Source organism: Ailuropoda melanoleuca, chromosome 15, assembly GCF_002007445.2.
Source record: "Ailuropoda melanoleuca isolate Jingjing chromosome 15, ASM200744v2, whole genome shotgun sequence".
NCBI lineage: Eukaryota > Metazoa > Chordata > Mammalia > Carnivora > Ursidae > Ailuropoda > Ailuropoda melanoleuca.
This window is the reverse complement of record NC_048232.1, coordinates 34,607,478-34,634,703: the sequence shown is the minus strand read 5'-3', so window position 1 is coordinate 34,634,703 and position 27,226 is coordinate 34,607,478. Positions and strand designations below refer to the sequence as shown.

At 50.3% G+C, this 27,226-nt stretch overlaps 3 protein-coding genes across 7 annotated transcripts in view; all 3 read right to left on the bottom strand.

The window, feature by feature from the left end:
* DTX3 (deltex E3 ubiquitin ligase 3) overlaps nt 1–76 on the bottom strand; it is a 2,933-nt gene extending 2,857 nt beyond the window's left edge. The window contains exon 1 of the mRNA XM_034643662.1: nt 58–76. Within this exon, the coding sequence (XP_034499553.1) occupies nt 58–76 (19 nt within the window). The remainder of the gene's footprint in view (nt 1–57) is intronic.
* A 1,463-nt stretch (nt 77–1,539) lies between these two features.
* PIP4K2C (phosphatidylinositol-5-phosphate 4-kinase type 2 gamma) lies at nt 1,540–12,855 on the bottom strand. 4 transcript variants are annotated; one of them, XR_004620729.1, is made up of 12 exons: nt 12,563–12,855; nt 9,892–9,989; nt 9,140–9,236; nt 8,650–8,793; nt 5,446–5,592; nt 5,216–5,254; nt 4,519–4,632; nt 3,897–4,164; nt 3,617–3,720; nt 2,563–3,427; nt 2,290–2,401; nt 1,540–2,179 (listed from the first exon to the last, which is right to left on the bottom strand). XR_004620729.1 is itself a non-coding variant. In XM_011220773.3 (10 exons), exons 1-10 carry the CDS (start codon nt 12,734–12,736, stop codon nt 3,347–3,349), a joined length of 1,266 nt encoding a protein of 421 aa, XP_011219075.2. In that variant the 5' UTR covers nt 12,737–12,855; the 3' UTR covers nt 1,540–3,346. The 4 variants fall into 4 exon arrangements, 1 of the variants encoding a protein (XP_011219075.2); XR_004620728.1 differs by having other exon boundaries at nt 2,290–3,427; XR_004620727.1 differs by having other exon boundaries at nt 1,540–2,401.
* Nucleotides 12,856–16,330: 3,475 nt separating this feature from the next.
* Nucleotides 16,331–27,226, bottom strand: part of KIF5A (kinesin family member 5A) — a 28,402-nt gene continuing 17,506 nt past the window's right edge. The window contains exons 16-30 of one of the 2 annotated variants that reach the window (XM_019796218.2): nt 26,519–26,707; nt 26,033–26,150; nt 25,612–25,676; nt 25,393–25,502; nt 24,930–25,031; nt 24,341–24,401; nt 24,021–24,092; nt 23,758–23,862; nt 23,212–23,232; nt 20,969–21,185; nt 20,563–20,716; nt 20,176–20,258; nt 19,740–19,767; nt 19,156–19,270; nt 16,331–18,101 (exon numbers count right to left, since the gene is read on the bottom strand). In XM_019796218.2, coding sequence (XP_019651777.1) covers nt 19,192–19,270; nt 19,740–19,767; nt 20,176–20,258; nt 20,563–20,716; nt 20,969–21,185; nt 23,212–23,232; nt 23,758–23,862; nt 24,021–24,092; nt 24,341–24,401; nt 24,930–25,031; nt 25,393–25,502; nt 25,612–25,676; nt 26,033–26,150; nt 26,519–26,707 — 1,404 coding nt within the window. In that variant the 3' untranslated portion in view covers nt 16,331–18,101; nt 19,156–19,191. The remainder of the gene's footprint in view (nt 18,102–19,155; nt 19,271–19,739; nt 19,768–20,175; nt 20,259–20,562; nt 20,717–20,968; nt 21,186–23,211; nt 23,233–23,757; nt 23,863–24,020; nt 24,093–24,340; nt 24,402–24,929; nt 25,032–25,392; nt 25,503–25,611; nt 25,677–26,032; nt 26,151–26,518; nt 26,708–27,226) is intronic. The other variant, XM_019796219.2, reaches the window with a different exon arrangement.

Here is a 27,226-nt window from a genome sequence, read left to right as displayed (position 1 = left end):
GTGCGAGCGGGGTCCGGGGGGCGCGCGGTGGGTGTGGGGGGCGCCGGGCTCACCTACCTCCCGTCAGCGCCGCCATTGCCGGTCACATGACTGAGGCTGTTGCTGGGATGACGGTTTGGGCCTTAGCAACAAGGGGGGGGAGACCCCGAGAAGGTGGGGGGGAGTTTGCAGAGGGAGTGCAGACTGAAAGGGTAGTAGGGAGGACGGCACCCGCTTCCCCGGTACAGGTGCTAATCACCGTTTCCTTTGACCCCCTTCCATCCACGAGCCCCTGCCCTTCCGCCCCAAAACAAAAATGGAGGCGCCGTCCCAGTCTTTGGAGGGAGGGGGTGGCGTGTGGATCCGAGGGTAGGACGTTAAATCTCTTCAAGACGCCACCCTTCTCGCTTCCCCCTCCCGGGAGGGGCCCTCTCCCTCTGCGTTTCCAGCCAGCTGCTTGGCAGCTTCTGCAAGCTGGTGGTGGATGGGTGGGCGAGGGGTGTCGGTTTAGGTGGGTGGGGAAGGGGGCAATTTTTCTGTGATCCTTATGCTATTGCTAGAAGGGCCTTTGAGGAATAATTTGGGATGGAAAGAAGAGTCATAGTAAGAAAAGCACTGGTTCTAAAAAATAAACAAACCCCAGGACTAAACTATTTCAACCCCTTCCCTTTCGCTTGCCTTTTCCTAGATTGTTACCTTCTGTGACCCCCACAACCTGCTCCCAGATGGGTGTTGGTAAGTGCCTCTGACTTTTGCTTCCACAAACAGGGATATTGAGGCCAGTGCAAAATGGGAAGTAAATACATCCTTTAAAAAATGCCTTGGGGTGGGGACAGGGGGTGTCAAGTCTATGGTTCAAATAGAGTTAAAAACTCTCAAAGAAAAAACAGCTCTGCTCTGTTCTGCTTCCCACATCAGAGAAATCTCCGCCCCCAGTCCAATTCACTTCCCTGGGGCCACATCAAGCCAGGTTTTTCCACCAGCCAAAAGACCTCCTTGGCCAAACGGCCAAATGGTACTGATCTCCCAGACTGGCAACAACTTCTATGTATCCACCCCTTTCTTCACTCCCCCCTCTGGGCTGGAGGGTTGGTCCCTTTCTTCACTTTCCCAGGACTCTGCTGTACACTTCCCGCTCTCCAGACAGAAGACATCTTTCCCAGGAAGCCTGGGGAAACACCCAGTTCCTTCTTTTAGCTCCTGACAGTGTGCTCTGAGAGGCTCACTCACCTTTGCAGGAATGGGTATGTGATCAAGCCCAGAACCCTGGGGGAAGAGGGAGCGCCACATCAGCTGTTCTCCCTGGCCCCCTATAGCTGAACTCCCACAAAGCCAGAGTAAGCTTTCCATTCCCATGCACACCCCTCACAACCTTTGAAGTTCACAGCTATCTATCTAGAAACCCACATTCTTAGTTAGGGGCCCAACATCTTAAAGATTGGAATTCTTCATGGGGTCTCCACACTCCTAAGCACAGGGTTCCTCAGAAAGGGGGTGGGGGGAGGCATGTCTGTGAAGGAATATGGATTCAATAATTTATTTCCTATATAGTGACAGCAATGGGAGTAAATACACAAGATCTTTTTTATTAATTAATAAAACAAAAAGATGAAAAACAGAAGCAACAAAACAAAGACCATACTGCTCATGATACATCAGCCACATGGTCAGAAAACCAATTTCTAAAGAGCGACAGCTGCTGGTGTCACGGAGTTTTATTGCATTCAACAGGGGAAAGGTAGACGGCTGGAATGAAAAAGATCAGCAGGCCCCTGATGGGAAGATATCATAGGGGCTCTAATCCTTAACTGTGGACTCCTCTTGTGACTTCCTTTGGAGCAGAAGATGGAGGGGGGAGAGAAATTCTCCTTTATGACTTCTCGTGAGACTAATCAGTCCAGCTAGATACAGAGCAAAGAATCCTCGCATCCCCACAGGCCAGCTGCTAGTGCCCATCTTTATGTTAAAAAAAAAAAAAAAGTGTGGAAGCCATAAAGGGGATGGAGGGTAGCAAGAATGGTTGCCTTAGCCCCAAAGGCATCAGGGTAGGGAGGACACTATCTGGTTCCTCAGAGTCCTCTACATTCTGAGACTATCACATGTCATTTCAACTCTTTGGAGGCGGCTGGGTGATTGATTTATGGCTCTGACTCCTCTCTGGGGGTGGAGAGTGAAGATGACAAAGAAGTCCATCTGTCCCCTGGGAGACACAGTAGCAGTATAAGATGAGACAGACAAGAACAGAGTAACAAATCCAACTGGGAAAAGGGTTTGAGAAGGGACTGGAAAGGAAGTATGCTAGGTGCACACCTCCAAGGAGTAGAGGAGTTTCCCACACTTGAGTCCTTCATCCTCTTGAAATGACCAGGATTGACCCAGGTAGAGATATTCCCTTCTGCTGGGAATAAAACCTTAGGGATGGCTAGACATGAAGAGAGGAAATTTAGCACTGGGAATGAACCTTTTACCCTGGCCCACCATCCCAGCCTCCAAAACTGCCCACGCCCCCACCGAAGGGTTCCAGCCCAAGGAGGGGTGTGAGGTCCTGGTGAAGAGCTGCCAGCAACAGTAAAATGTCCTCACCCAGGCTTGAACACTTTGGCCATCTCGGGGCTCTCGTGCCCAGAAGTACAGGGATGGGGGTTGAAAGCAGGGTGAGGGAAGAGTTTGGAGAGTAGTTAATTCTTGACAGACACCTTTTCCAATTCCCTGCATAATTTCAAGGGTCCTCCCGGGTCCCGCCTCTGTGAGGTGCCAGCCAGCTCGCCCCTCCCCACCCCATTAGTGTGTAAGATGGGCCATATCCCGTCACATGTGTGCATGCCAGCACCCACAACTGTAGTATCTTGAAAGTCCTCCATCCCAGGGCCTCCTGGGAAGGAAGCGCGCCACAGTGAGTTCTATAAAGTTATCAGCAAAATTCAGACACTCCTAGTTCATCCCACACAGCAAAGTGCATCCAGAGCAGTTGCTCGAGCCAGGTCCATCTGTCCAGTCAGGTCCTGCAGATGGCAAGTAACCCCCTCCCCCCATCGCCTCCTACATTCTAGAAACAACAGGACATTTACAAAGATCAAGGCACTTGGGAGTGAGTCAACAGTAACACTCTAATGAAGCAAGCAGAATGGCTGGAGGGGAGGGAGAAAAGGAAGGAAACTGGACGGGGGGGAGATAGCAGAATGCATTTCTGAGGGTCAGAAAGAGCCTACTCAACAAGATGGAGTTCTGTGAATGGAAGGAGCCTGTAGCTGGGATTTAACAGAGGAGGCAAAGAAGTAGTGGTCAGCACATCCGCCATTCCCCCAAGCCTCTCAGAACCCTGCCACCTTGACATAAAGCAGCAGTCAGCACGGAGTCAGGCAGTCTCTTAGGCAAAGATGTTGGTAATAAAATCCAGGAATCGCTTAGCATACTGCTCAGGATGGACAGTAGAGATCTCTGCCCCAGCCTGTGAGAGGAGGTATGAAACACGGTGTCAGGCCACCCCACCACCCTTCCCCCCCACCCTCCATTCCACTCCACAGCACTTCCATACCCAACCCTTTGTCCTTCTGCCACCCCACTGCTCTGGCACAAAAGGCTCCCTGTTCCCAAAGAATCAAAAGACAGGAAAGGAAAGGCTTTGGGGAACCCTCACCCCATGCTTGACAGTTTTGGCTGCGTGAGCTGCTTTCTTCTTGGCATCATACTGTGTCAGGATGTCAATGAGTCCCATGAAATACACCTCCTTCTGGGGAGCCCCTGGGGAAAGAAACCAGCAATGAAGAGCAAGTATAGTCCCAATTCCCTCTCCCCAATAACCAGTCAGATCTGTTTTGAAAAGCTAACCAGCCTCTCTCCCACCACCCTGGTCTCAGTCCCCCAAGGCCAACCCTCCCCCCAACCAATACCCTTAATATTTCCCGGATCTCTCTCACCCTCAGCACTCCGGATGGCGTAGACGTCAATGAAGGACTCAAACTCTCCGGGGCCCAGGGGCCGATGAGAATGGATGTAGCCGCCGATACCCTCAGGGGAAGTGCCATACGAGCCCACCAGAGCAGGTGGTCCTGTCAGGCCACAGTCCCCATCCCCCTCTGACTCCTCCTCCCGCACAGGCCCCTCCTCCTCTGGGTCAGAGCCCCGAATGATGTCGTGGATGCCCAGCAGAAGGCTGTAGTCCATGATCTTCAGCTGCACTAGGAACTGAGACCCCACTGACAAATCAGATACCTCAGACCTCCCCCCCACTCCCAGGTACCACCCCTATACCTCCACTCCTGAGTTTCTGGGGCCCTCCCAGGGAAAGGAAAGATGAAAATTGAGGATTGGAAGGATAGCACTGCCCTGTAGTACATCAGTGTCCTGGTATCTGAGGCCATCCTTTTGGCTGATTCTAGTCAGCCCCTCCATGGGTCACCTCTAAGGGTTTTTCATGTCCCATACCCAACTCCCCTACACGCAGAGAACCCAAAGAATAAAGGGAGGAGGAGCAGTTCCCTCAGATTGGGAATGGGGAGCAAAAGAAAACAGCCACTTCCCAAGCACCCCGATCATCACCTCCACATCTCTCTTTAGCTTCTCTAGAAATACTTTCTTCTCCTCTTCACCAATATAAACCTTCTGGTTCTTGTTGAGAAAATCCATATCCTTAAGGGTGGGCAATTCTTTAACCTGAAAGTAAAGGGACCTCTTAGGAGTACAGACCTTCCCCCAAGGTCCCAGAGAACAATGCTCTCCCTGGGGCTCTATGTCTAAGTCAGTAGCCTTGAGGGGAGAGAGATGTTACAGCCCCTCTCTGCCTCCACGTTGCCACGCTGCCCCAGAGGCCGTTCTCAGCTCTAGTGGCTTCTCCAAACTCCGTCGCTGCAGTGGTACCCCAAATCACATCCCACTACCTTCTGCTTATGGTTTTCAGCCAAGACCCCTCATGCTGACTTTTCTTTCTTCTTCTTAAGCAAAAATAGCTGCTTGAATACAAGAACCCAGAGTGGGAGGTAGAAGGTAAGCATTTTGCTCCAAAGTTTGTCATCTTCATCCATCGCCAAACCTTCCCCACGAGATAACCCAGGCCAGCGAGAAAGTAGCTGCTCCCGCTGCCCGTTCCAAACATTGAATCCCTGGATCCACACCAGTTCACCCCTCTCTTCCTTTTGGCGGTTTAAGATAAGAATAAATAGCTGGTGACCCCTACCTCTAGCCTAAGGAGGTCCCTTTATCTGCCCTCCCTCACCCCATCACCTAATATTAGCATCACCTTTTCCTTATCGCTGGCTTCTCGGGATACTAGGGAGCCCTGTGGAGAGACCCAAAGACCAAGTCAGCAGAAGTAGCTAAAAGAACAGTTAGGATCCAGCTCCTAAGATGAGCACTCAAACCCAGAGTCTTCTTTCCTTTGACATGAACCATCTAGGTGCCCTCCCAGGCCCTTCCCCACTCTCAGGCCGTCAGGAGCCTCTCCCTCAGCCCTAGCTATCCTCTCCTTACCTTGAGGTCATACTTCCTGTGCACAGGAAGACGGTGGCTAAACATGTTACGCATCACAAGCATGTAGCTGTCTTCATTGTCCACGCTAACCCGGTACATCCCCAGGAACTGGGGCAGCAGTGTGTTGCCATGGCACTTCACAATGTACTGGGGTAGAAGGGAGGAAGGAATGGGGAGAAGCAGAGGAGTAAATGCACGAACAGCCCAGGGATGGGAATGCAAATGCCACCATTCCAGGGTAGGGCAGACAACTTCAAGTAGAGAGGTTACAAGGTCAAAAGTGGTAGGGGGAGGGGGGCACCTGGGTGGCTAGTCAGTTGAGCATCTGACTCTTGGTTTCCACTCAGGTCATGATTTCAGGGTTGTGAGATCGAGCCCCACAGATTGTGGAATCCGCTTGGGATTCTTTCACCTCTTCCTCTCCCTCCCCCCGACCCCTTGCCAAACGCACCTCTCTCTCACACACACATAAATACATAAATAAAATCTAAAAAAAAAAAAGTGTTGGGGACTTGTTAAAGAGGCCTGTGGTTATCCACGCAGTTTCTGAACCCTCATCTCCTCTGATTTATTCCATTTGTATGTCTCTTAATTTTATTTTATTTTATTTTATTTTAAAGATTTTATTTATTTATTTGACAGAGATAGAGACAGCCAGCGAGAGAGGTAACACAAGCAGGGGGAGTGGGAGAGGAAGAAGCAGGCTCACAGTGGAAGAGCCTGATGTGGGGCTCGATCCCATAACGCCGGGATCACGCCCTGAGCCGAAGGCAGACGCTTAACCGCTGTGCCACCCAGGCGCCCCTGTATGTCTCTTAATTTTAAAGATTTTATTTACTTGAGAACAAGAGAGAGGGAGAGAGAGAGGGCACAAGAGAGGCACAGAGGGAGAGAGACAAGCAGACTCCCTGCTGAGCTCGGAGCCTGGCTCAATCCTAGGACCCTGAGATCATGACCTGATCTGAAATCAAGAGTAGGCTGCTTAAACAACTGAGCCACCCAGGCTCCCCTACACCCTCTTTAAGTACAAGTGATAACAGAACCAGGATTAGAAATTACATCTCCTGGGGCGCCTGGGTGGCACAGCGGTTAAGCGTCTGCCTTCGGCTCAGGGCGTGATCCCAGCGTTATGGGATAGAGCCCCACATCAGGCTCCTCTGCTATGAGCCTGCTTCTTCCTCTCCCACTCCCCCTGCTTGTGTTCCCTCTCTCACTGGCTGTCTCTATCTCTGTCGAATAAATAAATAAAATCTTTAAAAAAAAAATTACATCTCCTTACCAGTGAAATGATTTTACCTAGACTAATGTTTCCTGGTGGGCCAGATTCCTGTAGTAAAAATGTTCACATGATGGCTTATAATTTGGATTCTTAAAAAACTATTCCTCTTTCAATGCAGCTGTCTCTCTCAGTACTGCTGCCTACTTCTCTCCAGAGCCAGCCTTCTCAGAATAGTCAATCCACTTCCTCTCATGCACACCTCAACCCAGTGAAATCAGATTCATGCCCTCATTTTTCCTCTGAAATCTACATCTCCCTTCCTCAAACCCCTCAGTTGCCAAATCCAACGGGTATTCATTGTAGTTACTGTTGTATTTCAACCAGGGGGCACTTAATACTCCTGACCGGTCTCTCTCTGGAACTCTCTTCACCCTGAGCTCCCACTAGTCCACTCTTCCAATTCTCCTCCCTCTTCCTCAAATCCCACATAGAACAAAGGAGGGCACCCGGCAACTCAAAGTCTACTTTATAGGCTCTCCTCTCTCCTTGCTTCTTTTCATGTCTTCTCCACACACTTCCCGTCAATAATCTAGTCTATATTTCTGGTTTTAATCACCATCTGTTCACGTGTGACTCTCAAATCTACACTTCTACTTGCCTGAGCTTCATCCCCCAACCACTTACGGGACATCTGTATCTGGAGGAACTGTAGAGAGCCCACATTCAACATGTCTAAATCAGAGCAGCCTTCCCCCCAAAACCTTTTTCTGCTTCCCAAACATTCATAAGTGGACGCCCAGTTATCCTGAAGCAGAAATCTGAAGGCCACTTGGCCTCAATTCGCACAAGTCTCCCACAGGTCTTCCTCTGCATTTTGGCCGCCAGGGCTCCTCCAGCCTTGGTCCTTGCTCACAGAGACTGTTCTCATTCCCTCCTACCTGCTCACTCTTCACTCCCAGTCGTCCCCTCTCCAGCCCGTTCTTGAAAATGCAGTCAGGGGGCTATTTCTAAATAACATACCTCTCTCGCAGCTCTGTGCCTTGACAGGTTTTCCTTTGCCTAGAATGCTTTCTTCCAGCTTGTCTAAGGAGTCCATACTAGTCTTTCAAGCATCAACTCCTATGCTACTCTCTCTAAAAACTCTCCTTCAGCCTCCCAGTGCACCTCGTGCCCCAGGGAGGTTAGGGTGCTCTTCCTCTGCACCCCCACAGCACTCCGTACCGCTTCTACTGCGGCACACCCCGCCCCCCCCCCCCCCCCCCCGTGTGCTCATGCTGCTTTCCCGCCCTCTGCCGTCAGACTGCGAGACCGTCCCGAGCCTCTTCCTCATCCACCTTTCTCTGCTGCCTCATGGGGGGTCCGGTGATAACGGACATTCAGTGTTCGTTGAGTAAACCAATCAGTTTTCGAGTCTTTTATTTGTTCCTTGCTCGTTGACCTCGGGGAGATAGTTTTTTCAGTTGGAAGATACTGGAAGATATTCAGGCAAAATATTCCAGAAACTCCACATTCCAAGTTAATTTGATCAGACAGAATAGGCTCCCTAATCCCACTTAGGACTAGATATGATCATGGCTTCTCCCCTTAAATTTGTCCCCAACTGCACACTTATCCTGATTTTCTCCTCAAAACCCATTTGTTCCTGACAGTATATCTGCTATTAACACTTCACCTAATTCTGGCTCAATCTATAGTTCATACTTTGCTCTATGTGTGCCCTTTATGTAGCAAGCCACAGCGGTTCTAGATTGTAAATACCAAATGAGAAGGAACATGTCTAACTTCTCCTATTTGGTCAGACACAAAGAGGTATGCAAAGGCTTTTTCTGAAACTCCTAGTTTTCAAAAACATGATGTCAAGTGCTTCTTGGGCAGCAAAATGGGTTGTAGGGAGGAGAAGAGATGGGAAATTTCCCAAGGTACTTTAGCAGCTAACCTATGAATAGAGAGGAGAAGGCAAGAATGAAGCTGGAGAGCCGCCTGACCTGGTGGTAGTTGGAGAGGTTGCTATGCATGTCAGCAATGTCCTCACTGGATACTTCTTTGATGACCAGAGTTCGATCGTAGGAGATAAGGAAGCGGCCGTCGCTGCCTTCACTTTCACTTGGGGGACTTCGGGTGAGGGAAACCTGGGAACACAGGCCAGAGGCTCTTTCCCTCTTTGTATGGGGATGCAAGTCATAGGATAATGGTCAAGTGACTGTGTCTGGAAGTGGATAAAACCCCTGGATAAAAGGCTGAGCAGGGGTTCTTCATCCGGACTGAATGAAAGTGAAAGCAAAAATTTTAATGTAGCTACATGTTTCCCCAAGGACAGGGTTAATGGCTTTCAACAGATTTTTGAAGATGCCTGTGACTACAAACAGGTAAAGAATCAGACTTGCCAAAGCTCTCATGTCTCCAAACATGACTGGCCCAAGGATTCCCCGGTTGCCAGGGAGAAAGGACTCCCCTCACCCAAAAAAGGACTCTCACCAGGTAATCTTGGTCATCAATGCCAAATCGATCACGGAGGTTCCTGAAGACCTGGGGGCAATACTCCTTGAACTTGAAATGACTAGGCAGATTTTCCCTGAAATAGGGGTTTTCAAGGTGAGAAAACAAAGTAACAATATTACCTTACATTTATATAGGGCTTGACAGTTTATAGAGCACCTTCACACATTTACCTTATTTGATTCTCATAAAACTCTTGTGAAGTCCTTTAAAGGTATATTATTCCCATTTTATAGAAGGGGAGACTGGGGCTCAGGGTGGTTGAGTGACCTGCTTCAAACACAGAGCTGGTAAGTAGCTTAAGTAGAACCAGGATTTAATGCCCGTTTAAACAGAATCGTTTCCCAAATCTCCTGCAAGTTTGAGACATCCTAAAATCGGCAACAGGTGCCACTGTTTTGAATGGCATCTTCTGATACCAGAAGCACCTAGACTCAGATATTTCTTTCAGGGAGTCTCTATCAGACGCTAATGGTAAGGGCATCTAAATGTATTTACCCTGTGGTATTGCCAGGCTAGATAAGAAACAAACTATTACAAATGTATACGGGTGTAGAGAACACTGGAAGTTATTTTAATGGTTTCTTGCATGATACTGAATCTCTGCACTGGGAAGGGGGTTAGAACACAGAACTTGTAAACTGCCTTCAATTCACTGACACTTAACTCTTAAAATTATGTATTACTCTTCTAGGAAGGTTGACAGGAGAAGAGCAGGGATCTCCACATACCTGTGGAAAAGGTGATTGTTGACCTTGATCTTGGAGCTAGCCTTAAAGTCGTCTGGCAGCAGCATCACGGGGGGAGGCACCTGGCTGAGCTCATTGATCTGAGAAGCCGAAACCAGAATAGGGAGCCAGTGAGTAGGGGTGGGGAGAGCTACTTCTACCGTGTATCTGGGCAACAGTCAGAAAAGGGCAACTCAAACGTCGTTCCTTTAAGAACACTGGTTACGCATCTACTTGCCAGAGGTGAGAGAAGGCGTCTGACCTCCCCTGCTGCCCAGCAAGGACTGCAGTAAGCAGCCCACACACACAGCCCCTCACACTCCACCCCCGTGGAACTTCATGCTCACAACAGTCATTTTATATTAGGCAAACCCTGTGAGCTGCTCAGGGCTATTTTTAAAGCTGTGAGAAGTTCTAAAGAAAAAAAATACCCTCAGCAGACTCAAAACACTCAAGACAAACAGTTCCATGCTCCATTAAAAACAAAACAAAAGGCATTTTTTTTTTTTTGAAGTAGACAAGAGAGTTAATGGGACTCTGAGGAGTCCACAGCAAAAAGAATGAGAAGTCCACGTCCTACAAGAGGCATCTCCTTACAAACAGGACCAGGCCTTCCAGACCACCCTGACCCAGGTCTCTCTATAGGCCCCCACCTGCCTGGGTGTAAAGTAAGAGAAGAGCAGCTGATTTCAGAGGGAATGCATGCATGCAGGCAGAGGGTATGAGCTCATTAGTGTCTGTTCTTAAAGTCAAGCCGGCCCACGGCCCAAAGGATGCTTGCAAGCAACACATGCTTTCCTCGGCCCCCAGAATCATCCATCTGCTAATTCTGGGTCAAAAGGGGGTCCCTGTACGAAGAAATCCCGAGGAGATGTGTTTTCTCCCCAGCGTTGTCACAGTACCGCTCACCCACCTTGAATAGTGCACTTATCATATGACTCTAATGGCTAGTTTATATAAGTTCCCTACCTACATTGTGAGCTCTTCGAGGGCAAGGACCAGTTGTAGCTGTCTGTGTCTCCCAGGTGCCTAGCTAGCACAATGTTCGGCACAAGGGGTCCTGAGGTGTTTCTTAAATGAATAAAAGGATGTCTTACCTATGTTTACTTGATCATTCAACAGAGGTTATGAAGTGCAGTCTAACCTAAATCCCACAGATTGCAGTGAAACCGTGCTCCTCTCATTCTCAGTAGAAAAGGAGGACAGAACAGATTTCTCCAGGAAAAAAAAAAAAAGTCACTTGAGATTCCCAGCCTAAAATTCAGCTATAGTTCTTCATGCCCCCTCCTCGCCACCTGCTGTTAAGCAGGCTGAATCATCACTAAGACATATGTTCAAGGAATTCTCCACTCTAGACACTTGAAGTAAATGTGGGTTGGCTGCAGGGTGGGGTGTTGGAGCTTAAAGTATATATACCTAGGGAAATTGAGGCAGCTCTCATGTGTAACTCCCTCAACCCTTACTAAAGAAAAATCCTCCCTGTTCAGCTTCCCGAAGAGATGGATGGGTCACCTGGAAAGTACACGTGAAAGACAGCTCTACCTCCATCAGCTTTGCCCATACCGAGTGCCTTAGCATGGATACTAAGGGAGCGGTCCACAGAACCACAAAAACAAATACAGAGCCCCCCCCCCACCAAAAGACATTGGAAACTACAAATTAAGGAGGAGACAAAAAATTGTACTCTACCTCACCCCGGTCCACCTCCACAACCCTGCCATGACTGTAAGGATTCAAGGAAATTGATTTATAAAATATTGCCTGTTACAGTCCAGGACCCTGCATCCCTCCCACTCCAAATCTAAGGGAAGAGGAGCAACGGCCGTGCTTCCTTCACCTGAGTGAAGGAAAAGAGACACACTGGCCTCTTTGGCCTCCTCCTGATTCCCAGGCCATACAATCTACCTGTTTCTAAAGTTCACCATCATAGCATCCCCAGGACCACAGCTGCTCAGCCATCTCTTTGGTCAAAGATGACCCCCCCACTTACACCAAACACCAGCACTCCAGCCAGCAATGGGGATGCAGTTAAGACCAAAGGCATATATATATACCATACATACGCCTTAATGAGGCTCAGGGTGGGTTGCTTCTCGGAAATGCTGTACCTCTGGAAGGGACAGGCATGATTAGAAGGTCTAGGAAAGCCTGGAGCTTCCCCCAGAGCCAAGGTTCCAAAATCAAGGACAGCAGCTTAGAAAGGAAAGTGTACTATCCCCCTCATTCGACTACCTTCCCTGCTCCCCTTCCACACGCAAACTCTCACCGGAGACCTCACCACCACCAACCCTGAAGAGCCACTCCCCCTAACGTCCTTCCAGCTGAAGCCGGGTCCGGCCAGTCTCCGCGGCCTGCGGCTGAGGCTGGACCTGGCAGGAAGGAGGCAGCGAGCTGGATTTCAGGTGGAGAAGACGTAACTAGAGTGGTGGAATAGAGGGCGGAGGGGGAAACAAAAGTCCACATTTCAAAAAAGAAACAACAACAACAACGTCTAGAGCGAGAAGATACGCCGGGGAACGCCTGGGGTTTGGTGGCCAGGGACCAGGACAGCCGCGGGGGAAAAGTGGCAGCGCGAAGGGCTCCGGAGGCGGGAGCCTGGAAACAGGGACGCCCGGAGGAGCAAGAGCAGCGGGGTTCGGATAGGGCTTCTGGGGGTGCTAGTGCCGGGTCTCACCGAGTGGGCTACGCCCCACAGGAACACACCCACCAGCGGGTCGGCCGCCCGGAACACCTTCACCTTCTGCTGCACGAAATGCTTCTTCTTGGTTTTGGAGGCGAAGCCGAAACCCGGACCCGGGGCCGCTGTCGCCGCCGGTACGGTGGCCGGCGGGACAGAGGAGGACGCCATAGTCACCCTCTCCCGTGCACCCGATGAACTGGAAGCCGGAGCCGGCGGCGAAGAGGGCTCCCGACCCCGGAAGCGGTGCTCACCTGGGCCGCCGTCACGTGACCGGAGGCTGGCCCGCAGGCGCGCAGCAGGGCGGTGCGGGGCTGGCTCCGCCCCCTGGCGCCCGCCCGCCCCAACGCCCGCGCGGTGGGTGGGCTCACCTGGCGCAGGGGCGGGTGCACGGAAGCCGCGCTCCCGGCGGGCTGTGGGCTGTCGGCCAGGCCCGGCCCTGCCACCAAGGCGGCGGGGATGCGGCCTACGCCGGCCGCGTTCACTCCCAGGTCGGCGGCTCCTTTGCTGCAAAGTCGTTGCCTTCCGGTTTTGTCCAGTTTCTAGGAGTAACCTCTCGCTTGAGGCTCACCCAAAAGTATTTCTTTACGAAATAGGAGATCCCTTAAGTGGTTTGGATGGATTAAATGGGCTTTTACAAGGACCACGCAAGCATCATTCTGGGGGGTGCCTGGAGTATCCCAAAAGTGTAGGCACGAGGTGGTGGACTAAAACAGTGGCTGTTGGGATGGAAAGAAGGGAATGGCATCTAAAGGTAGAGTTTGGAACGATTACACAACATTTGCAGCAACATGGACGGGACTGGAGGAGATTATGCTAAGTGAAATAAATCAAGCAGAGAAAGACAATTTATTATATGGTTTCACTCATTTATGGAACATAAGAAATAGGAAGCTTGGTAGGAGAAGGAAGGGAAGAATGAAGGGGGAGTAAACAGAAGGGGGAATGAACCATGAGAGATTGTGGACTCTGGGAAACACACTGAGGGCTTGGGGGGCGGATTAGGATAGGCTGGGGATGGGTAGTAAGGAGGGAACGTATTGCATGGTGCCCTGGGTGTTATACGCAAATAATGAATCATGGAACTTTACATCAAAAACTAGGGATGTACTGTATGGTGACTAATATAACAAAATAAAAATTACTAAAAAAAAATAAAGGTAGAGTTTGATGTCAATTTGGAAAATTCTTAGTGGATATGGGACTTGAGGGAAAGGGAGACCTTGAGATTGAATCCCAGGCTTCTGGCTAAGGTGAGGAGACATGGTGGTGCTGACATGCAAAGGAGCAGTTTGGTGAAAAGTTCAGTTTGGAATGTGTTTGAGGTACCTGAGGGCAATTGAACATGTGAGCCCAAAGCTCAGAATAGTCTGGGCTGCAGATACAGATTGAGTAATTGTTATGGAATCAGGGGGTGTGGATGGCACCTTCTAGAGAAAGCAAGAACCTTGGTATAGACCAGCATTTAAGAGGCTAGTGGGAGAACACTCCTCCGCTATGAGCCTGCTTCTTCCTCTCCCACTCCCCCTGCTTGTGTTTCCTCTCTCTCTGGCTGTCTCTATCTCTGTTGAATACATAAATAAAATCTTAAAAAAAAAAAAAAAAAGAGGCTAGTGGGAGAAAACTGAGCGATAAAAGGAACCAGGAGAGCAGGGTCACAAACCAGGGAGTAGAGTTTCCAGAAGGAAGGAGTAGAGAGCAGTGGCACATGTCATGAAGAGGTGAAGCAAGACAAGGATGGAGAAGTGCCCATTGTATTTGGCAACTAGTGACCTTCAGAAAGCAGTTTCAGCAGAACAAGAGCCAGTTCAAGGTGAGCCGAGGAACGAATGGGAGGTGAAGAAGGGGGGGGAAGCTTGGGACTTTGTCAGGAAATTTGGCTATAAGAAAACAAGATGGGGAGTCACTTATAGAGAAACATGGTAAAAATACACACTTTTCAGGGCACACTTGGCTGGTTCAGTCAGTAGAGCATGTGATTCTCGATCTCAGGATTGTGAGTTTGGGCCCCATGTTGAGAGTAGAGATTACTTAAAAAAATAAAAGAAACACACTTTTCAGGGAGACCTTACAAGGAGAAGGGGAGAAATCACAAAGAAGATGCAAACTGCCCATCTGCATCACTTTTAGATATTGTATATATTGGATCTATGTAAGTATCTCAAGAATGAAGGATCTAGAAGGGACTTGCTTTAGTCCAGAGAAGAGAGATTTATCACTTGTTAGGGGGAAGAAAGGAAAGGATCAGTGCAGATATAGGTAAGTGTGTAGGGATGGAGAGCACATGAAGAATTTCATGCTCAATTGCCTTGTTTGCCTAATAGGGGAGGTGAGAAGGGATCTGGAGTTTTGACCACCTGCTCTGGTAGGCAAGGGAGGAAACCGAGTAGGGATACACAGAAGCGGTTGAGCAGCACCAAAGGGCCAGTTAGCTTCCTAGGCTTTCAGTTGCCCCAGTGTTTTGGTCATGCACTTTTCTCCATTCATCTCAGAAGCTCCAAGTATGAGCAGAGAGGACACGTAAGGGTATCCTCTAAAATGGGGTTTAGGGGGTGCTTGGCTGCCTCAGTTGGTAGAGCGTGTTCCTCTTGACCTCCAGGCCGTGAGTTCATGCCCCACGCTGGGCATACAGCTTGCTTACTTACAAAATAAAATAAAATGGGAGTTAGAAGGGTGAATGTGGCAGATGATCTTGGGACAAGAGAACTGAGCTGTTGGCAAAGGAGGGGTGGAGTCCCATTGGAGAGGGACAGAACTGACACTGGGACCAAGGTGATGGTCTGAGGGAAAAAATGAAGAGAATGGGATACCATTTTTTGTTAAAAACTACAAACAACCTAGATTGATGTTCACCAGTAGTGGACTGGTTTAATAAATCATAGGATAAGTTAATAAAAAAATTATATATTTTAATGAGGTAAATTTTTTAAAGATTCGTTTATTTATTTTTAGAGTGGGTACATGAGCCGGGGAGTGGCAGAGGGAGAGAATCTCTTAAGCAGACTCCATGCTGAGCACAGCCCAACACTGGCTCGATGCCACGACCCTGAGATCATGACCTGAGCCAAAATCAAGAATCGGACACTTAATCAACTGAGTCACCCAGGCACCACTATTTTAATGAGGGAAATTTATGTAAAATGACACGAAACATCTCCAGAATATATTGTCAAGTGGGGAAAACAAATATGTGTAAATATATAGGAAAACATCTGGAAGGATATATACCACACTGTCAAATGTCATTACGTGCAAGTAAGGGAGTGGGATCGGGGAGGGATAAAGATTTACAACACCGCAGAGTCATCATTGAATTTATTTTATTTTCAAGGTATCTATGTACATCAAGTAAATACACACTGGGGTTTGTGCGGTTTGGTTTGTCTTCCACGCCGGCATGCAACATTTTGGCAGATGTGAGTGAGCAGGCCAGGTGCCCTTATGGTGACCCTGGCTTTCTGGAAAGGGATGCTGGGGTGGGGGGATGTAAAGTGAAGTTTCTGATGAAGGCCTTGTGTGTGTGTTCTTATTTATGTAAGTGAATTGTGTTTCCCTTACATCTCTCTCCTCACCCGCCCGACACCTTCACGTTTCCTTATGCGTTTTAAAAGAATCATTTGGTGGCAAGATTACTCCCACTGGCTTCTCAGGTGCCCTGTAGCTCAAATCTCCAGGTGCACAGGCATCTTCCTCCTTCTCCCATTGGGCCTTTCCCTCTCTGCTCTGAGTTAGGGGCTTGGGGCAGGGGAGCCAGGTTGAACCCCTTTCCCTCAGAGCAGTGGTTTGCAAACAACTCTGCAGAACCCTCAGGTTCTGAACTCTTAGGACCATTCAAGAGCTCCTCCACTAATGAAGCATTTTCCACCAAATAAAGAAAATGTAAACTGCCCAGGTCTGCATCACTTTGGGTTATTTTTTATATCAGGGTTCTAGATAAGATTTATTTTTAAAATGTTTGAATATCACTGCCTTGGATTTACTCTACACCCTGCTGGTCAATTTTTCCCTGCATTTTTCCATAATTGCTAAGAGAGGCCCAACAGGTAAAGGAAAAAGGAACTTTTCCCCTTGAAGGAGTCCCAGGCCAATACGGCCTGTATGTATAAGCTGGCACTCACACCATGCTTTCTTTCCTGCTTCAGAGGCTAGGTGATGGTTGCCCTGCTGCTGGGGGATCCTGTTTTTCCATCCTATGTAAGACTGGGTATTTGGACACCAGACTTTCTTGATTTGGACTTTCTTGATTTTGACCTCCACTCTCCATCCCTGTAGTTACCTAGAAAACCACCTTAGCACCATGTGGAAGGAAAGGATGTCTGAAACCAAAATAACAGTCCTATCAATTACATGGGGCAGTGTTGGGGGGAGAGAACTCCCCTCTCACCACCCTCCCCCAGTCTGGAAAATCTTCTCTGCCCCTTTCTTTAAAGTGCACTTAAAACCAGATGGGGACATTATCAAAGGGATTCTGTCAAACAAAATTTTTTTAATGCATCATGGGGATAGGTCAGGCTCTAGCCTGAAGGGAAGGCATCTTGAGATAGATATTTTGCCAATGAACTGGAAGGTCCCAAACCAAAAGGTGGAGATGGGAAGAACATGCAGCCCAATATGGGACGGAGAAAGGAATCCAGCTCATCACTGTGGCAAAAAATACTTGGAATTTCCCCACCTGCTCACCCCCAAACCCAAAGAAGCAATCATCTGACCACACTTGCCTATAACTCTCACCTGGCTGATGAGCAATCATTGACAGACTGTTGGGAAGGGTCTGCCCCCTCACATTTTCAAAGTATTTTAAAGCAACTCTAGGCTCTGTTCATGAGTTCTGGGCCAGAGAATATCAAAAGGAGTTTTGAGGAGAAAGGGAAATAGCTCCTTGAACAACCCACGTCCTCAGTCATTGGGGCAGGGGTCGGGACAGGAAGAGGAAGGCAAAAGGTGCACTATGGAGGGTGGGGTTGCACACCCAGACTCCCTCGGTGCTGTTGAGGGGTATATGAAGAAAACTCTACGTGTAATTTAGCAGTCCTTCCATGTTACCCTACCCTGCACTGTGTAAGAGGAGGGGGAAGAGTCTATTTCTGTATCTTCTTATGATGCTAAGACACTCTTCTGCTTAAGGCTTTGTGTGCGTGCGTGTGTGCATGTGTGTGTGCATTTGTGTGTGTGTGTGTGAAGGATCACAGCCCTCGAGCTCCCGTTTTTCCTTTTATCATCTCCATGAGTAACACCACTCAGTGTGAGAGACGCATGTTTGAAAGAAGAAACATTCACCCTCCTCCCTATTGCCCCAAATGAGGAGAATATACTATGCTTAGAAATTGCTAAATACATCATTAGATACTTAGTAAGACAGAGAGAAGAGAGAGACATAGCAGCAGCTTTTGATATATAGATACAGAGTACAAAGAGATACAGAGTAAGAGAAGACATCAAACAGTACAGTTGAACGAGGCTTGGGAAGGAGTTGTTAGTATCAGAGACCACAGGTTTGCAGCATGCTGAGAGGAGAGGCCTCAGTCCCTCTTAGAAACTGGGGAAGAAAGAGAAAGAGGTTGTGAGGAACCACTTTGCAGTCCAGGCACTCAACAGGAACAGGTGGCATTTGTATAAACTTTGATTTACAATCTTGTTCCTTTAATACCAACAAGCGGACACCACTCTCCCGGCCCCTGCTCCTGTACTCCAGCCCTTCCTCCTTCTTCCCCATCCCTCCTTCCCTCCCCCTCACGCATTTCTGCCTGGGTGTGCCGGGCCTACTACCCTGGAAAACCCCAGAGAGGGCTCGCTGTGGACGCAGCCCAGCAAGAGACTGGCCATATTCCTCTCATTTCTCGTTCGCCCGAGACCCAAAGGGGACAGTAAGACAGGCTCCTACGGTCCAGTTCTGGGCCCCAAAGCAAGTGAGAAGCCCGGTGACACACAAGCACCAGGAAGGTGCCCGAGCTGCTGGAGAGGACCGGGGACAGAGGTGGAATAAGGGGGGCTGAGAGGGGAACACAGCTCTCTTCCACCTCCGCTGAGCAAGGTGGCAGGGGAGTGCTGACACTGCAGTATAGAGACAAGTCAGACCTCCCGGGGCGTTTCCGAAAGCTTCTTGGTGACCTACACAGATATGAGGTGTATGGGACACAGGTACGGGAATGAAGCCAATGCCTCCTTTACTGGAGGTATCTTGGTTCGGAAAATACCCATCCATCCAAAATTATTTTAGGGTGGAGGCAGAGAGGGGGCTGAGATGATCTCTCAAGGTCTCCTAATACCCACTCCATTCCCAGGCGTGGGCGTGGCTCTAGATGGGCACCGCGCCTGCTCGCTCTTTTTGATGTGGCAGTGACCCCTAGTGGCAGACAGGCAGTACGGCGGCTACTACTTGGGCCACGGGAAAGCATCAGCAGGGGTACATCATCAGTGTCCAGAGCCTGGGGGCCAGTGGGGACGTATCCCCCAGGCAGGGAAAGCAGGAGCTGAGGGACAATTATATAGTAAAAGTTTTGAGATGATGAAAAAAAGCAGGAGAAACAAAGAGGCTGAAGGCAAGACAGGAGGCCACCGGAGGCTGGTCAGAGGGAGCAGCCTGAAGCTACCTGAAAGTGCAGGTACGCGACAGTCCATGAGGGAGATTAGCTGGCTGCCGTCTCTTGGTGGAGAGGGAAAAGCTTGGCCTGGTCCTCAGCCTCATAGCCGCACGGCAAGTCACTCCTAGAAGAACAGACCCAGCATTGTCAGCTCCGTATAAAGGAGAACATTCCCATCACTTTGCTCTCATAGCATATCGCTGTGAGACAACAAAAGGCAGGGACTATTCAGGGTTTACAGGAATACGAGGAAAACCAAGGCTGGAGAGATGAAGCTGACTTGCCCAAGGTCACAGAGTTCCCAAAGGAAGGAGAGAAAAACCCAGGTCATCAGATGGCCATGGCACTCCCCCAGCCCCCATGCCGGAATGGGGAGAAGCCACAGGTGGGACTGGAAGAGGGGATGTGCTCTCTGCACCAAGAGGCAGGGGATGAGCAGATCTTCGGGACAACAGGGTGATGGCGAGAGTGGTTCTCGTTTCTTCCTCCTCTCCCTGCAGGCTCCAGAGACCCTCTAAGTAGGGCACAAGGGAAATAGAACCATTTCTTCTGGTCCCACCCAGAGAACTCAAGAGCAACGGGGACTGGTGTACCTGTTGTCATTGATATCTGTGGCATTTCCTGAAGACATCATCATTGGGAACACAGGATTAGGAGAAGAAAAAAGGAGACGGGTATTAGAAGCTGGCTCCCCAAACCCTCTCTCATTCTGACCCCTTCGAGAAAAAGGTAAGGCTTTGGAGTATAGCTGCCGCCTGGGTCTGTGGCACTCTATTTTCAACTACCCCAAGCCACATGATCATTTTGTTTGAGAAAGTTCTCCCTGATCCCTTCTGAAGAAAAGGAGAAGGGGAAAGGCAGGGGAGGGTGGGGACAGGCACGGCAATAGGAGGAATCCACTTCTAAGAGTCTAAGACTCTGAAGCGATGCGCAGCGTTCAAGCTGTAGGTAGCGGCTCACTTAATTTGCTTCTACTTTTCAACTTGTCCTGGGGATCGCAAAGGCTGGTCGCCCATCTTTTTCACTCACCATTGTCCATGTTGGCCTTCTGGTAGGAAGCCAGGGGCCCGCCGGCAGATGTGGCCCCGCTGCTGGTACAGGAGTTTGCAAAGCTGGATGGAGCAGAGGAGAGAGATGCCCCCTCTGGCACCTACCCTCCACTGAGCTGAGGACCCATAATCCCCTCGAGGATGGAGCCGTCCACCCCTCCCTTCCCCAGAGAACAGAGGTCAACAAACATGGCCATAGGCTGAGAGGGCAATGCCCACCTTCTAAACATAGGTGTGACATTGAGAAAGGGTTCGAAATGAAGGTACTTAGGAAAGAAATTAAGTGTCAGCCAATAACTGACCCAACGTCCCCTGATGGGGAGCAGAGAGCCCGGGCTGACTCCCGCCCACATCTGGGGCCACTCACTACATGTCTGAGGTGGAGCTGGGCGCAGCCTGCAGGTACAAATTCTGGTAGTTCTGGAAGAGGCTGTTGGTGTAACTGATGCACTCAGGGCTCCGGCTGCCATAGGGGTTGGTGGGTGAAGATGCGGGGTAGTGGCCGGGCCGGACAGGTTTGGCTGTGGTAAAGCAAGGAAAATGACCGTGACTTTCCCTGCAACTGCCCCGGTCCCGGAAGTCACGGAGCTGGAGCGGAACTGAGTTGCTCATAACATCACTCACTTTTATATGCTTTGGGGGTATGGTAGTGGGGTGATCCTCGGGTGGAGGTAGGAGAAAAAGCAATCATCTCGCTGCTTGACACTTCAGAATGTGCTCATCTCCCCCGGAAGGGAATCCCACCTCAGCTGCTTCCACCTACTCCCACTCACCAATCTGAGCAGAATGGCCCCGCTTGCCGGAGCTCTTGTACCGAACGGCCTCCTTGATGCGGTCCACCTCCTGCTGGTACCGGCGCTTGTCCTTCATGGCGCCTTCCTTGGCCTCCTTCAGTGCACCCTCCAGGGCCTTAACTCTCTCAGCCGTAGCCCTAAGTCGTTTTTCCAGTTTAGGAAGCTCACAACGCAGATCTGCATTGTCACGTACCAGCTGTGGGGTAAGCCCGAGGGAAGAGGGCAAGGCAAAGCCAGCGGCCCAAGAGACGGCCAGCAGTGGAGCGTGGCGGTGCGGGGCAGGGAGAGAGAATACAGAAAAACCAAGTCAGAGAAGACGGAGACCCCACTCTTTCCTCGAAAGACCTCCTTCCCTTTACCTAACTGCTCTTCTGACCCATTCTTTCCTTCTCCCGGAGCAAACAGTGGTCAGGCATGAGAAAAGTTACATCGTTTTCTAGCAGAAGACGTGCCAGCCAGCTCCACTGTAGCCCAGAACTCTTGTGACAGTGCACTGTCCCCCTCTTTTCCTGGCCTCGATGCCCACCCCCCAAGACCTCACAGCTTGTGCCAGACCAACAGCCCCAGGGCAACCATGGGGATGAAGCAGCCCTCACCCAGAGATGGCTTCGTAGGCATGCACAGGGCGGGGCCGCGAGAGCACAGTGGCAGTCTGGAAGGTGGGTATGGTTTTGAGTGCAGGTTAGCTGCAGTGCCGAGCAGGAGCAGAAGCTGGGACACGGGAGCCCCCGCCTCACCCCCCACCCGCACACATTCACGCAGCACCCCGTAGGAAGGAAAGAAAATGTTTGAGGTCTCACAAACATTTGTGCTCATTACCTTCACATTCGAGGATTTCCTGGGCTGTCCCGCCCCCATTTAATTTAAGCTAGAGGGTGGGAACAACCACCCTGCAGCCAGAGAAGACTTCCTGATCTCTTTCTAGGGTTGCACACAATAACGGGGGGCCCTCCAGCCTGCGGGAGCCGGCCTCGGAAGATAGCAGGTAAAATGGTAGAGCAGGAACGCGGGGAGAAAGGGCAGAGCTTGGAAACACATCTGTGGCCCTTCCACTTTGGACAATGTAAAGACTATGAACAATGGTTTGCTGTGACAGAGTTCAGCTTCATTAGGAATAGGGCTGAAGCCTGGCTATTTAAGATTCTGTGAATTGAGGAATTTCTACATCTCTCTCATTTTCTTTCTACTCTTGTGTCTGCTGAGGTAGGACATGATAAGGAGGCCTCCGTCATCTAGGCGAGTTGTTTTTGGTCTTTGGAACTTCACACAGAGAGAGGCAGTGGCATCAATGAGGAAAAAGGAAACAGCCCATGGTTTCCCAACACCTGCTACACTGTGGACAAGCCTGGAGGACGTGATGCTGGGTGCAATAAGTCAGCCACAAAAGGACAAGTACTGCAGGATTCCACTTATATGAGGTACATCGAGGAGTCAAAATTATAGAGACAGAAAAAAGAACGGTGGTTGTCAGGGGCTGGGGGGGAGGGGAATGGGAGTTACCATGTAGTAGGTATAGAGGTGCGGTTTTACAAGATGACAGGGATGGGGGAGGATGGCTGGGGGGGTTGCACAACAGTGTGAATGCATTTAATACCACTGAACTTAAAGATCATTCCGGTGGTAAATTTTATGTATATTATACTGCAATAAAAATACTGGGGGAAAAAAATAAGCAATATGACATGCATCTGGGCAGAGAAGGAAAGTGAACACACAGAAAGGAAAACAGGATGGCAGAACTGACTACAAATGTTTCTTCCCTGGACTTTCAACCTTTCCGGAATGCTGTTACATTGTTATACGGCTGTACAATAAGCAAAGGGGGAAAGATGGTAGTACAGCCCTCTGCAGGCCCAAATGAAATAAATATACCCTGAAGATTATCACTGGGTCACGATTCTGAGATTTTTTTCTTTCATTACATGTTTAAAAAAAAATGTGCCAAGTATTTGCTAAATATGCTGGACATTGCACACTGAGAAATGTACTCTCCGGTTTAGTGAGAATACGAGTTTAAATCAATTGTTCAGGTGGGTTTGAAAGAAAGGGAATGAGTATAGATGAGGGCTTATTTCATGAGTCAGAAGAGCCAGCTGAGTCACTGTGGCACCTGTCTTCAAGGCTCAGATATCTGGCGCTCGCAAGGGTGCTCTTGCTCTCTACGCACCAAACATTTCCTGTCCTGACTCCTTGGGACGGACCATCTGCATCCCACCCCATACCTTGGAAACCCAGTCATCCACCTAAGGAGCCGCAGCAGCAAGGAGGGGACAGAGAGGCAGCGACTTAATACACAGCAGTTTCAACCAGCCCCAGCCAGGGGCTGGTTGCGCCATCTGGAGGACATCCTTTAATCGCCCTGCATGCCTGCCCCAGGCCTAGGCAGATGGAGCTCCCTCCTTGAGAGAAAGCCGACTTCCCTAGCTTCTCCTTGTCCCGACCACTATCCCTCATGTGTAGTTACAGCCCCATGCCTCTGAAACCTCCACCAGTTCCAGCCTCTCCCTCCAAATCCATAGGCCTGGGGGATTTCGCTTTGAGCAGAGGCAGGCTGGGAACTTTAAGAAGGGAGAACAGGCATGGGACAAAGAATAGGGTAAAAGTGGAACCAAACATGGATAAAGAAGGGATTCATAGGAAAAGTAAAAGGGAAAAGTAAGGAAAACATGCCAAGAGTAGGTTTTCCTAAATCCAAAGGACCTCGGAGGATTTGGGTCTCCTAGGCACCCGGCCTCAAGAGTTCTCTTCACCCCTTCCCCTACTCTTACCTGTTTGTGAACCTTTGTAAGCTGTTCCAGGTTGTTCTCAAGAAAGGAAATCTTCTGCTTTTGGGAGTGAATCCCCCCACTGTCCTCGGGCTCCATTTCTGCACTCTGAAGAAAGATGGGGGGGAAAGATGTGGCTGTCCCAAGGCGGTAAGGGTCTTATGCAGACCAGACCAAGCCAGCTCCACTGGAGGACACAGGGGTTGGCAAAACCTGAGGACAGGGGACAGTACGGGGGCTGGGAAGATTCCAAGGATGGCACTTACTTTCTTGACTCGAGTCGTGACGTCTTGAACGAACAGCTTGCGAAGGTTGTGGAGGGTCTGGAGTTCCCGGGCCTGGAAAGAATGATGACAAATTGGGGTAGCCAGGTACCAGGCCAACCTTTTCGCACACTGAATATTGGAACTGAATATTGGAACTGTCAGTCTATCTGGGCAGGTGAGTCACTCATCCTCTAGGAAAAGATGTGTCCTGGTTATGCCACAGACTGACTCTGTATAGGAATGGGGTTATGGAGAAATCAGGGAAAGAAATGAAGTCCCCACCTCACCCTGTTAACTCGGCACAGAGGGAAACCACTCACAACTGTCTCCTCCAGACCCTTGAGGTCCTGCTTGGACTGTTCATGTCGCTCGTACAGAAATCTGGGGCAAGAAGGAAACACAAGAGTCCCTCAGGACCGTCCTTTCTCCCTCTCTCCTCCATCTCCATTCCTTTGATCTAGGATTTATTATTACTTATTATACAAGTTACCCATGTTCGCTGTGCAGAAATTAGAAAAGAAAAAAAAAGGCAAGACGAGTTTCATAAAAAGCCCATAATTCTACTACTTACAGATAAAACCACCATTACCGTTCTGCTGGCTGTCTTTCCAGACTCTTACTTCTATGCAGGTATAACCCACAAAACTTGCACGGGATCATATCATTCATACTGTTTTGTAGCCTGCTTTTCACCCGTAACAGAACATCACAGACATCTTTCTAGGCCAGAGCAGCTAATATTCAGTAGAGGTCATTTCTGTAAGTCTTTTTTTTTGGGGGGGGGGATCCTTCCCCACCCCATCCTATGACTTTTCTGAGACATTTGCTTCCTGTGGCCGCCCTCTTCCCACCGGCATCGTGCCCTGCCCCTGCAGGTGTGAGTGAGCAGAGGTCTGGGCCACCACTCACGTCAGCTCCTGGAGTTTGCTGCTCTTCTCCCGTTCTTCATTCTTCAGCTTCTCGTAGTCGGCCTGAAGCTTCTCCAGCTCTAACTGCAGCTTCTGGTTCAGGCTGCCGAGGGCACAGAGGTGTTGGAGAGAACAAGAAGGTTAGTAATGAGGGGGGGAAGGGAAGACCAGCCCTGCAAACGTTTTCCTTCTGGTACAGGTGGGTCCGGTCAGGACTGATGGATGCATCTACCTTCGGAATATCGGAAGCAGACGCAGGCCACAGGTTCCACAACAGAGTGAGGAGCTGTGGGCTATCTAATCATAAGAGCTCAAGGAGAGAACTAGTCCTCACTCCCATGCCTCCTGGAGTTGGGCTACAAAGCTGTGGCACAGTTGGGGGAAGTGGCCCATGGAAGTGAACACACCAGACCCTGGGCCAAGAGGGAGCCGTGGAGGCCGGAGCCGCCCAGGGGGACTCTTACTCTTTGAGCTCATCGATGGTCTTCTGCTTCTCGTTGATCTCGTCCCGGAGGCGGGCCAGCTGCCGGTGATGGGCCTCCCGGTGGCTCTCCATCTGCACCTCCAGGGCCTTCTGCAAACAGCCCCACCGCACACTCAAAGCCAGATTCCCAGACACCGGCTGGGAGAGGGCCGGTGCAGCCCTGCCGGCCCCGGCGGTGCCCTGCCCCTTCCCCACTCGCCTTCACGTCGTCTGTGTCCTGTGTGTCGGGCTCCTTGTCCTTCAGGACCACTTCGTGCACAGTTTCTGAGGGAAAGAACGAGGGGAGTGCAGCTTACAATGGAACCTACCTCCTCCGGAAAGAACTTCACTTTGCGACCAGAGCTCCAGGCAGGGCAGGGGACATCAACCCAGTGTGGGCCCTCAGGGATGTTCTTCTGGGTTAGGACAGTGCGATTTGATACGGCAGGGAAAGAGATCCACGGACGGTTTATGGCCTGTGTACAATAAGCTACATGCCAAAGCTTCCGTGATCTCAGTCTAATGCATGGGATGAGTGTGCTGTAAGAGGTTTATTTTGATGTTTGTGGCTTTTCCTCCCTGCCCCCCTCTGAGATCTCAGATCCCAGGACGCGTGGTTTAGAGGTTGAAGAAGGCCTCACCCTGGGCCTGGAGCTTGGCCAGCTCATCGCTCAGGGAATCATAGGACTCTTCCAGGTGCCGCTTCTTTAGCTCCACACTCTGCATATATTCTGTAAGCGAGCGGATCTTGGCCTCGTGCTAATGGGGGAAGGGTTGGTGAGGGGAAGAAGAGGGGTGGAGTCAAGGACACAGCTGGGTGACACAGACCTCTGCAGCTCTCCTCCCAGGCCATCCCCTTCTGCTGCGCCAGCCTGAAGATGCAGGGCCAGGGACCATTTCTTTGGAGACCCTTCCTTTAGACCCCATCAGCTCAGGGGTGGTATCCCCTCGGAACCTTCCCTTCCCTGGCCTGGACCCTCTCCGGCTAGCGCAGGCGCTTCTGTCCTGAACTTTCGTTGACCCTAGGCCCTTGACATGAAGGTGGGTGCTGGGAGTCTTATCCCATAGATGCAGAATTGTCCTCCTTCCCACGGCGGCATGCAGGACTCTCGGTGCCTGGCACTCACCTGGGAGATGAGGAGCTGGCAGGATGAGAGCTCCCGCCCAGTCACCTCCATCTTGCGATGACATTCCACCTGCAGGTTCTCTAGCTGCCGGCAGCGCTTGACCACAGACTTGACTTCTGACTTGATTTTGCTGATATAGAGTCGGGCCACCGTGAATTCCTCCTCGATGGCGCCGCTGATCTCCACCGGCTGCGGGGTGGGAGAGGGCAGGAAGAGGTGCTTCTCGGCCACAGCGAAGCTTTTATCCGTTCCCGTGCATTCTGCCCACGCCGAGTACACCCACCCACACACAGACTCGGGCGGCACACGTATTTTCCAAACAACTTGTGGCTGCTATCCCTGGCATTTCATACTAAATCCTTCTCCCTGCACTTAAAGATCCAATTCTGACAGTCGCCCTCTGCCGACTGTGATTTGGAGTCACACTCATCTGCCTGATCACCCCGACGGGTCACGGTCACTGCGGGTCACAGTCACTGCCACGGACTTGCTTATCTCATTCCCAGCTCTGTGCCTCACCTCTAAGCCGGCTATGTGCACATCTCCATGGCCTCTTTATTCAGCACCCTCTAGAAGGTCTATTTATAGCTGAGTCTGTGCAAAATCCTACTTGCTTTCCCAGGTCTAGTTAAAAGGCCTGTTTCCTGGCTCTTTGGCCGGCCTTCCTCAGTATCCCTGAGGGCCTGGGTGGTGTCCCCCTGCCTCTCC